The sequence below is a fragment of the Vigna radiata genome, chromosome 1 (genome assembly GCF_000741045.1).
Source record: "Vigna radiata var. radiata cultivar VC1973A chromosome 1, Vradiata_ver6, whole genome shotgun sequence".
NCBI lineage: Eukaryota > Viridiplantae > Streptophyta > Magnoliopsida > Fabales > Fabaceae > Vigna > Vigna radiata.
Window position 1 is genome coordinate 20,804,800 of NC_028351.1, and position 12,267 is coordinate 20,817,066.

A 12,267-nucleotide genomic window follows, 5' to 3' on the forward strand; every position below is an offset into this window, starting at 1 on the left:
TATAGATATATAGATATGTTCGACAATGATATCTTTGACAACTTTTTTGACAACGAGACATATGTCATCATTTTATTGGTTTATTTGAATTTATGTTTAAAAAATATTTAAAACGGATCAATCCCAAACTGCCATCTATGTGTTCTAAAAAAGTTATTAAAAAAATGTTTTTAAAAAAAGTTTTTCCATGCGATATAGGTATGTGGGGGTAAATATGATGAATGATTAGGAGTGAAAAGCATGAGAACTAATATTTATCTGGGGTGAGACAAAGACACATAGAGGTTTCCGCGTGCATCGCCATAGTTGAACGACTGCGCCTGCACAATATATATATATAATACTTGGGTATTTCCGAACCTTTAGATTTTAAAGTGTTCCTGCACATTCACCTTTTCGTCTTCATGCTGCAATCCAACTTGAAATATTTCAAGTCATTCTCCCCCTTTGTCGCAAAAGACACAGAAGAAAGTAAAAATGTAGGAATATGTGATAGAGGAAAGAAGAATCAGGGAGAAATATGAGAAGTTAAAGGAGGTTGAAGTAGGAACGACTCTATGTTTGAGTAGAAAGGGCAGCTTTCATGAAAGTAGAGAGGAGAAACTTGAAAGAAACATGCTCCTATTAATTATTAGATTTGTGGATTAAAATACTCCTATTCCTATTGAATACATCCATACATTGTTTTCATAAAATTTAATACTTTACTATAGTTTTGAAATAAACATAAGTTGTTAAAAATCATTATAGTTTTGAAATGGAGAAAATAGTAAATTATATCAATTATATTTTATCTGATGTTTGATAACTATCTTCACTTTTTAAGTATTTAATAATTGGTAATGTTCCAAATTGTGTAGTCAAAACTATTTTTCACATACTTTCATTTGATTAACTTTTAAATTACGGATCCACCGATAAAGATATTAACATATTCTTAAAAAATAAAGTGCATATTAATAGTAAATTTGTTTTTTGTTTAATTTAACCTTGTATGTTATTGTTCAATGAAAAATGATTGGTTTTGATAAGTTAGATTCTAGTTGTTGATGTGCATTAATTTGTTTATCATAGTGATGAAACTCTGATTTTGGTTGTATCAATAAGCGGAGAGGGGTGTTTAGAACATTTTGGAATATTTAAAATTAGTTTAATTGATTAGCAATGGTTTCATAGTTTTCATAATTGTGTTGTTATGCATGTAACTGATGGATTATCACTTAAGTGATCTTAGCAATAACATTTACTGCATGCATGTAGGTAAAAAAAAGTTAATATTAAGCAAGAACTTCTAAAAATAGTGATTATGAAGAAAATAATGATTTTACTTTATGTTTCACGTAATTTATTTATAATAAGTATTTTTTTTTATGTGTGTGATATAATTTTATCCCAAGTTTAACCATCCATATTTTTATTTTTATTTTTTATCTTTTAATAATATGTTCACATCATTAGAGTGATACTATGCGTGAGCCTAGTTAATAATATCATTGTTTAATCTATGACTTAATGTTGGAACGAGAGATGGCCAAACAATTTTCTCTTTACACCACTCTCTCATTATTCAAGCAAAGACTAGTAGTGGAAAGTGATAAAGATAGAGTTTGAAATGAGAATTCTAGAACTTTGGAGTGTATATTGTAAAATTCAAAATCCTCTAATGATTAGAAAAGCATTAAACGAGTTGCGTCATAACAATTTAGGTCCAAAACCATTATTAAAAGTAACAAACCATGATGATTAAAGCAATAATTATCATTATAGGTAGGCTTCTTTTTTTCTTTTTTCTTTTTTTTTTAAATTGAACGATTGTGAAAGCCACGACACTACATAAATTTTCATATACAAATTCATTTTTCAATCATTTAAGACAACAGTTAAATATATTATAAACAAAACTTAATAAACATAGTTCTAATCAAAACTTAATATAAATATACAAGTTTTACCAACTAATTCTCCACTATCTTTGTGATATACACATGACGTAACTTTTATTCTTATATATATAATTTTGCTACTGTGGTGGTAGGTTCCAGTTAGGTGAAAATATCCAAATACCGATTGGATCAACACTTTTAGATAATATGCTTTTATCCTTATATAGATTATGTGGTCGTACGTAGTTCCATAATCGACTAGGTTAACCTATCCAAATCCGATTGAGTGATAACTTGATGAATATTATAACGGGAAAAGTAAGAGATCATATAATAAAAAAGAAGCATTCAGCATATATTAAAAAGGAAAATAAAATTTTAACACTATTTTTTAACACTATTTTGACACTGCACACGTGTCAAAATGTGGTTGGACGATTTCAAATTAAAAAAACAAACTTTGGTTTTTCTCTTCCAAATATACTCCTGCTTCAATTTTTTTAATTTGAAATCGTCCAATCACATCTTGACATGTATGCAGAGTCAAAATAGTGTCAAAAATGGTGTTAAAATATCATTGTCCTTTCAACTTAAGCAATCAACATCGATCTTTAATATCTCTTCTTCATCTTCAAAAATGGAAAATGATATTTTAACACCATTTTTTGACACCATTTTAACACTGTACACGTGTCAAAATGTGATTGGACGATTTCAAATTAAAAAAGTTGAGGCAGGGTATATTTGGAAGAGAAAAACCAAAGTTTATTTTTTTAATTTGAAATCGTCCAACCACATTTTGACACGTGTGCAGTATCAAAATAGTGTCAAAAAATGGTGTTAAAATTTCTATTTTCCTTCAAAAATATCATCTTAATCTTATCGTTTGTTAGGAACGAATGGTTAAAGTCTTATAGGTTGTGACAGGTAAACCTGTGGTCCCAACTGGATTATATCCATCGCTTCATGTGTACCAAACATTTAGAACAATATATTATCAAATATATTTATTTTAATATATTTAAAAACATATAATCAATAGTATTTTTAATAATTATTGTGTATAATTAATTAATTGACAAAATTAGAAAAACAAATAAAATTTAATTAAAAATATAACTAATACTATCAATTATAATTAGAAACATTATTAATACTATCAAATATTTTATTTCATTATATTTAAAAATATATAATAAGAATAATTTTAATAACAAAATTTTAATAATTATTTTGTATAACTAATTAATTGAAAAAATTAGAAAAAAAATAATTTAATTAAAAACATAATTAATACTATCAATTATAATTAGAAACATAATTAATATTATCAAATATATTTATTTCATTATATTTGAAAACATATAATCGAGAATAATTTTAATAAGAAATTTTTTTAATAATTATTATGTATAATTGATTAATTGACAAAATTAGAAAAAAATATAATTTAATTAGAAACATAATTAATAGTATCAATTATAAATAGAAAAACATAATTAATATTATCAAATATATTTATTTCATCATATTTTAAAACATATAAGGAAGAATTAACACCGCTTTTTTAATGCAAGGCAGATATAAGGAAGAATTAACACCGTTGAAGTGTGTATGTGATCCATAAAGCACATATATATGGTACTCTAGTTCTCATCATATTTTCAACACCATCCAACTCCTCAAAGCCTTCTTGCTTTTGGAAGCAAAGATGCACACTGCTATCCAATTCTTACTTGAACTCTGCCAATTAGATAAGATGATCTTGATGGCAATTCTTTTAGCTTCTCTTGCTTTTCTGTTGCTTTGCAGAAGCAAGAAGAAGGTAGATAATTTACCACCTGGTCCCACTGGGTTGCCAATTTTCGGAAGTCTTAACAAGTTGGGAGCATATCCTCATCGTGATCTGCATCAACTGGCCCAAAAATATGGACCTGTCATGCACTTACGCTTAGGTTTTGTGCCCACCATTGTTGTTTCTTCACCCCAAGCTGCTCAACTCTTCCTCAAGACCCATGACCTTCTGTTCGCCAGTAGACCACGTTATCAAGCAGAAAAATACGTCTCTTGGGGGCAGAGGAACTTAGCCTTTGCTGAATATGGCTCTTATTGGCGCAACATGCGCAAGATGTGCACGTTGGAATTGCTGAGTCAAACCAAAATTAATTCCTTCAGAAGCATGAGGGAAGAGGAGCTTGACCTGTTGATCAAGCTTCTGAAAGAGGCAGCCAATGATGGAGCTGCTGTTGATATCAGTGCAAAGGTTTCAAAGTACAGTTTAGACATGGCTTGTAGAATGATTTTAGGGAAGAAGTTTATGGACCAGGACTTGGATGACAAAGGGTTCGAGGCTGTGATGACAGAGATAATGTACTTGGCAGCAACTCCTAACATGGGAGATTACATTCCTTATATCGGCGCACTTGACCTTCAAGGGATAACTAGGCGCTTGAAGGTGGTTCACAGAATCTTCGATGAGTTCTTCGAGAAAATTATTGACGACCACATGGAATCAGGGAAAAGAGAAGACAAGACAAAGGATTTCGTGGATGTCATGTTGGGCTTTTATGGTACTGAGAATTCTGAATACCGCATTGAACGTGCCAATATTAAAGCCATAGTGATGGTAAGAAAAATGAAAACATTTGGCTAGTTAATTTGCTCTTGTACTGATTTTTACATCTGCTTGTCATATTCTTACTCTTATTTGACACTTTGTTGGCACAGGATATGTTGGCTGGGTCAGTGGACACTTCTGCTACATCAGTAGAGTGGGCATTTTCAGAGCTGCTAAAGAATCCAAGGGTGATGAAGAAACTTCAAATGGAATTGGAAAGCGTGGTGGGTATGGAGAGGAAGGTGAAAGAATCAGACTTAGAGAAGTTAGAGTATTTGGACATGGTTGTAAAGGAAAGCCTGAGACTGCATCCGGTGGCACCTTTGCTGATACCACACCAGTCCATAGAAGACTGCATGGTTGGAGATTATTTCATTCCTAAAAAATCAAGGGTTATAGTGAATGCATGGGCTATTATGAGAGACCCAAGTGCTTGGGATGAACCAGAGAAATTCTGGCCAGAGAGATTTGAAGGAAGGAACATAGATGTTAGAGGGAATGAGTTTGAGCTGATACCATTTGGGTCTGGCAGAAGGCGATGTCCAGGAATGCAACTTGCTCTAACCGTGGTTCGTGAGACATTGGCTCAACTTGTTCATTGTTTTGATTGGAAACTGCCAAATGACATGTTGGGAGATGAGTTGGAAATGACAGAGAAGTTCGGACTCACAATGCCAAGGGCTAATCATCTATTTGCCATTCCTACCTATCGACTTTCACATGAAAGGGGTTGTTAGGAAAGGAAAGATGCTCACTAGTGTTTAACGTCACCCATCACCCATTAAATGTCGGTTTCGTGAAAAATCTGTACGGTGGCATTCAGATGTAATTAGGGAATAAAATTTCCTTGCATTTTGTTAGGTTGCTTTCAATATGATTTATGGAAGTATATCACTCTTTCCCTTATTCACAATAAATATTATCTACATCACACTCTTGAAACCAATAAAGTAAGTTTAGGGTTGTCTAGTGTCTTCGTCTAATATCTAGCATAGTCATTAGTGGAGTCTGGTCTGGCGTCTAATATCCATGCTTAATACGGCCATTGAATAGACCCCGTTAAGATCCATGTTTTGTCCACCACTTTCTTTTTTTTGTCTCCTCCTTTATGATTAATTATCATGGTATTTTGCATTCTTCCATGCGAGTAAATAAGCATATAAGGGTTCTCATCGTTTTCTTCTCTTACATTATTAAGCTATGCATAGAAAAAGACATTTTTATTTCATGACATTGAAACAAACATTATGTATAATTTATATAATCGATAGATTTTAAACTAACATATCCAATGTATGAGAGAGATAAGAAAAAAAATAGTATAATGCATTACCAATTTGTTCTAATTTATATATCCATATAAATTCAATCTGTATGTACAAAAGTTAAAAGTTAAAAGTCTCTTAGTCCAAAACAAATCAATTATTAATAATGAACAATAAATTATTTGGGTCTTACTGTAGTCTTGAATGTGGATTTGTAGATAATAAAATTTTAACTATGACCTCATCGTTCTTGATAACAGGTTAACGAATTTCTTGCGGTTAAGAAGGAGAATATTCTTTTACGGAAAACTCTTCTACATAAAGATTAACAAGAGAGTTGGAACATTTATGTGTAAATGAATATAAGTGTTTATAAAATTAATATTAATTGAAAAATACCAGTTGTATTTATAAGATCAACATGAATCATGATCTATGTTTTTATTATAATATTATTTATATGAAAAATATGATAACTATATAATAAATAATAACAAAATGATAAATAATAATCAGCACACTAAACTATTGACATTTAATTATAATATTTGTATATGATCCAAATAAATGTAAATTTAAATTGTTTTATAATAAAAAACTTAAAAGATCATATTCAATTGTGTTTTTTAATATGTTTATTAAATTAGATAAAACCACCTTTCATTAGCAAAACAATTCTTAATTGTCTAGACACTAAGCAGAAGCGTACTTTGATTAGTTGAGAAAAAAAGAACATAAATTAACTTGTATACGATCTTTCAACTATAAATCACTTTAGATTTTCTCTTTATTTTGTGTTCATACTTCACAGCTTTAGTGACACGTGTACATTGTTTATCAAGCAGCAATAAAAATAAGACGTGAAGTAAAAAAATCATTAAAAAAAGATTGTTCTGTCATTCTACTCCAAAGATTGAAATTATCTTGATAAGTATCTATTTTTGTTTTATATTTCTCCTAATTTAAGATCCCAACACTCTGATTTCTTATGTTGAATGCAGTGTCAAAAGCTAATTCGACGTTTCCCAACAAGACACCCTTATCTGGTACATCTCCACCAACCCTTAAAACCACCTCAATCAATGTAAGTCAATGTCAGTTATAAGCACCAACACCCTACATGTGCACTGCATAATTTTTTTTAGTTTATATTTTAAACTGGTTGGTTGGTTCACTGAAAATATCTTTCATATATTTTTGTGTTATGATGTTATATATTATCACTTTCTTAATGTAATATTTTTCTTGAAATTCAGGTGACTTTTTAATTCAACTATACAATTGACATTTAAATCTTTTTTCGAATTATTCTATTCCTCTTCAGAAGAGGATTTTTGTAAGAAGAGTTACATCACTTCGATAGTGATCACCCTAAGAGTTTCATTTTATAATGTTAGCCTTTGTACCATGTAATATTCTTTTAGTAATATGAAATTAATTTAATTATTTATTATTTTTTATGTTTTAATATTATTAGTTAATATTTTTGTTAATAATTGAGTCAGATTAAGTTAATTAACTAAGTGACCTACCTGTGATGCTTAGATTGAATAGTTCATTCTGACAGTTCTATAAATATGATCACTATCAATCTTTTACATATATACTTGTGGGATGATCTACATCCTCGTTGATGACACTTTAGTACAAATATCAACACCAACAAGTCTTTTATGGACTTGGAGATAACCATATCCTTGTGGACAAAACTTTTATACAAATATGTACACCAAATAATATTAAGAAGAGGAAACCAAAGATCTATTTGAAGAGATATTTGTAAAGGATTTTTGGCCTCGGTTTTCTGTAGAACCGCTGGCATAGGGTTCTGTGAAACTGACAATTTAAGACTTTTCAACTGAAAAGTTTTTTATACAGGACTTTTGGCCTCAGTTCTCTACAAAACCACTACCACAGGTTCCTGCAAAACTGACAATTTAAGACTTTTCAACTGAAAAGCTTTTTCTACAAAACTTTTGACCTCAGTTCTTTGTAGAACCGCTGTCATAGTGTCTTGCAAAATTGACAAACTTTTTGTATATGACTTTTGTCTTCTTTCTCAGAACCACTGTCATAGGGTCCTGACGTTGCAGGTTGACTTTTCAATTGGCAGCCCCATGGCCTTGGTTATTTTGAAAATCGATACCATAGAGGACTTTATGGTTCGGTTATACCGCGAACCGAGATATAAAGTTTGAAAAAATTTCAAAATATTCACTTGAAAATATTATTTTTTATTTTTTCAGAAGGGTTTAGGCAACGATTCGTAGTTGAACCGATGCCATAAAGGTGTCTTAGGGTTATATTTCGCGAAATAATAGAGTTTCCTCTTACATTTTTTCTTTGTTTTCTCTTCACTTCTTCTTCTTATCTGCTACAACTAAGCTTTAAGTAACCATAACAGGTAATTTTTCTTTTATTTTACACAAATTCTTGTTGATGAACTGTTTTAGGGTTGATTTTTATTCATTTTGACCGATTAGTTTCATGTACAAATACTCTTTCATTTTTCTCGATAATCTTTTTCCCTCATCAGTGCAATGATTTATTTCAGCACTGAACCCATCTTTATGGTTAGTTTAGCTTTAAGTTTTGATAAAATTTCGTTTTCGGTTTTTAAACTTGTTTGTTGTTCATACATTATTCATACACTATAGGGTAAAGTTGAAAAGATATCCAAATGACCTAGAAATTTTTTCAAACCATCAAAATACCATGAAAAGCTCCTAAAAAAATTGGATCAATATTTAAAGTGTAAATATGTGAAATAATTTTATAAAGTTTGAGAAAAACAAAACAAATTGATGAAAAACAGAAAATAATTTTTAAAATTAATCTAGAAGAAACCTCTAGCTACGTGGACTGCTACGATGTTGGACATTTTTTCTATTCTAAATCGATATATGATGAGGCCAAATATGCCAACCGAAACAAATATTATGACCAAATCAATAATTTTTATTTTTTTTTTATTTTAAAGATATATATGACCGCTCGCTAGAATATACTCCAGTCTGAAAATTGCTTTCAAATGTCAAAGATAACCTGTCATAATCATTCATTACACTAGTGACAGTGTGAAATCAACTTAATTCATTTTTTTTACAAACTTTGTTACATATAAAATATCGATACTATGACGTAATTTTATACATAAAAATGATTACAAAATATAAAGTTTTATATTTTTTTAGAAAAAAATAAATAAAATTAAATGAATGTAAAAAAATTAAATATATTAAAAATTTATTTTTCATATATATAACTTACTTAATATTTAATGTAATAAGTATGTAATTAATTTCTTTTATAATTAAAAAAGAAGAAGTCGTGTCTAAGACGGAGTTTCATGTACTGTTTTTCGAAAACGATATTTCCAATATTATATTGGAAAAAGTTAGTTTAACACTGATTTATTCACACCACTTTTAATATTATAATAATATATATTATGATTTTAAATTAAAAAATAATATAATTATAATTATTTGAGCAAGGTGTCACTGCTCTATTCTATATAAACCCACGTGGGGACTTTGGTGTCACCGTCTTTATTAGTTTAAAGAAACCCTTTTGGTTACTTTTAATCCAAGTTGCTCTTTTTTTGTTTTTTGTTGGGGGCATAGAATGAAGCTATTGTGAGCAGTACAGTTTGAAATATCGCAAAAAGCTTGGATGATCTGGTTACCAGTTTTTGCAGTATTTCTTACTTACCTGTGGCTATGGAGAAGAAGGAAGAGAAATGGAAAGAGGTTATTACCACCTGGTCCGAAAGGGTTTCCTATTTTGGGGAGTCTTCACATGTTGGGGGAACACCCTCATCGTGATCTACACCAACTAGCTCTAAAATATGGACCTATCATGCACATGCGATTGGGTTTTGTGCCCACCATAGTTGTTTCTTCACCCAAAGCTGCTCAACTCTTCCTCAAGACCCATGATCTTATCTATGCCAGTAGACCACCTCATGAAGCTGCAAAGTACATCGCTTGGGAGCAGAAGAACTTAGCTTTTGCTCAATATGGTTCTTACTGGCGTAACACGCGTAAGATGTGCACGTTAGAATTGCTAAGCCAAGCCAAAATTAACTCCTTTAGACCCCTCAGGGATGCAGAACTAGACCTGTTGGTGAAGCATCTGAGAGAGGCAGCCAAGGATGGAGCTGTGGTTGATCTCAGTGCCAGAGTTGCAGCACTCATTGCAGACACTGCTTGTAGAATGATTTTAGGGAAGAAGTACATGGACCAGGACTTGGATGAGAAGGGTTTCAAGGCTGTGATGACAGAGATAATGTACTTGGCAGCAACTCCTAACATAGGTGATTACATTCCTTACATCGGTAAACTTGACCTTCAAGGGCTAATCAAGCGAATGAAGGCGCTGCGAAAAATCTTCGATGAATTCTTTGACAAAATCATCGATGAGCATATTGAATCAAAGAAGGGGGAGAACGACTTGAAGGACTTTGTCGACGTCATGTTGGGATTACTCGGTACTGAAGAATCGGAGTACTGCGTTGAAAGACCCAATATCAAAGCCATATTGCTGGTAAATGGTTCAGTCTTTTTGTTTTTTCGGACATCTTTCTTTCAACATCAAACTCAAACATTTGCTTAGTACTTACATAGCAAAAGATCAAATGTTTTACATAAACCACCCGAAAGTCCTTATTACAGTTGACTATATCAGTTTTCTATCTTTTCTTTTCTTATTCACAGTGCCATATATATATCAGTTGGACTGATGCTCTGACTCTTCTTTCACGCTTTTTTGTTTATTTGAAAAAGGATATGTTGCTTGGTTCAATAGATACTTCTGTTACAGCAATAGAGTGGGCAGTTTCGGAGCTGATAAAGAATCCAAGGGTGATGAAGAAACTCCAAATGGAACTGGAAAGCGTGGTGGGTATGGAGAGGAAGGTGGAAGAATCAGACTTAGAGAAGTTAGAGTATTTGGACATGGTTATAAAGGAAAGCATGAGGCTGCATCCAGTGGCACCGTTGCTGATACCACACGAGTCAAGGGAAGATTGCATGGTTGGAGAGTTTTTCATTCCTAAAAAGTCAAAGGTGATAGTGAATGCATGGGCTATTATGAGAGATCCAAGTGCTTGGGATGATGCAGAAAAGTTCTGGCCAGAGAGATTTGAGGGAAGCAGCATAGATCTAAAAGGGCATGACTTTGAGCTGATACCATTTGGATCTGGAAGAAGAAGCTGTCCAGGAATGCAACTTGCTCTAACTCTGGTTCGTCAGACAGTGGCACAAGTTGTCCATTGTTTTGATTGGAAGCTTCCAAATAACATGTTACCATATGAGTTGGACATGACAGAGGAGTTTGGACTCTCCATGCCGAGGGCCAATCATCTTCTTGCCATTCCCAGTCAACGCCTTCACTGTCTCACTGATTGATCAAACAAAACTTCAATGAATAAAAGGAAAACCTTTACATATGTAATAAATGTAATTTCTCATTTCTCTCTATACATTCATAGCAGTAAATGCCTGCAATGGCTTCCTTTGTTTTTTCAAGTTTTGCAGCGAGACTTCCGCATACATACAAACTGTTTTCTTTATCATTACTTAAAAATAAATAAATTTTATCATGAAAATTTATATAATTAAATAGAAACTATTTAAGTGAAAACGATGGAATTAATTATTCAACTGAATACAGTGACGTGATATATTTGTATATTTTATTTCAATTGGGATAAATGAAACAACAATTTATAACTGAGAAAATAACAAAAAAAAAAGGTCATGTCAATAATCGGAAAAAAAATCCCAAAAGATAACCTTTGATTAATGGGATATTTTATATATTAATGTTTTTATTTAAAATAACGATATCATGTTTTTATATTCATTTTGATATAAAAATATATGGTACATTAATAAAATGATCATATCATAAAAATAAAATGATTTAAAAATATAAATTTTTGTAGTTTTTAAAAAAAGAAGAAAATAAAAATAAAAAATATAATATTAAATAAATGTAAAAAATTTAAATGAATCATGTTTTTTTTTATTCAACTTGTGTCGGGAGCATAAAATATCTGTTTGTCTCGTCAGAGTTCCGTTATTTATGACTGCCGATGTATTACGCACATCTTTCTCCTTGCTTATTTTTATATAATTTTCATAAAAAATAATAAAGCTATATTTTCTATTCAATTTTATTATAATCCTTCTTTTTTTACCTCATTTTACAATTTATTTTTCCTTTTGTTTATTTTAAAAGCTCCACATTTTTTTTTTCACCTCTCCTTTCTAAATTTTATCCCCAACATTAATTAAATATGATTTTCTTTATCAAACTTTCTTATTGATCTTATCAATGGTTATTCACAACACGTTACCATTTAATGTCGTAGGGACCGATGTTGACCCAACTTTTTTAAATACTATTAATATCTAGTAACAAATATTCCTATCATTTATTTAAAGTCATTCTTTTACAACAGAAAATTTAAAAGGTAATTTTGTAGATTAAAAAG

At 30.9% G+C, this 12,267-nt stretch overlaps 2 protein-coding genes across 2 annotated transcripts; both read left to right on the forward strand.

The window, feature by feature from the left end:
• Positions 1–3,433: 3,433 nt before the first annotated feature.
• LOC106774477 (cytochrome P450 CYP736A12-like) lies at positions 3,434–5,636 on the forward strand. The gene is made up of 2 exons (XM_014661487.2): positions 3,434–4,509; positions 4,611–5,636. Exons 1-2 carry the CDS (start codon positions 3,595–3,597, stop codon positions 5,235–5,237), a joined length of 1,542 nt encoding a protein of 513 aa, XP_014516973.1. The 5' UTR covers positions 3,434–3,594; the 3' UTR covers positions 5,238–5,636.
• A 3,690-nt stretch (positions 5,637–9,326) lies between these two features.
• Positions 9,327–11,296, forward strand: LOC106776638 (cytochrome P450 CYP736A12). The gene is made up of 2 exons (XM_014664149.2): positions 9,327–10,313; positions 10,553–11,296. Exons 1-2 carry the CDS (start codon positions 9,441–9,443, stop codon positions 11,174–11,176), a joined length of 1,497 nt encoding a protein of 498 aa, XP_014519635.1. The 5' UTR covers positions 9,327–9,440; the 3' UTR covers positions 11,177–11,296.
• Positions 11,297–12,267: the final 971 nt, after the last annotated feature.

Coding starts and splice junctions, on each gene's coding strand:
- LOC106774477 (XM_014661487.2), top strand. CDS start 3,595: ATGCACACTGCTATCCAATTCTTACTTGAACTCTGCCAATTAGATAAG. Junction 4,510..4,610: donor ATATTAAAGCCATAGTGATG/GTAAGAAAAATG, acceptor TTGTTGGCACAG/GATATGTTGGCTGGGTCAGT.
- LOC106776638 (XM_014664149.2), top strand. CDS start 9,441: ATGATCTGGTTACCAGTTTTTGCAGTATTTCTTACTTACCTGTGGCTA. Junction 10,314..10,552: donor ATATCAAAGCCATATTGCTG/GTAAATGGTTCA, acceptor TATTTGAAAAAG/GATATGTTGCTTGGTTCAAT.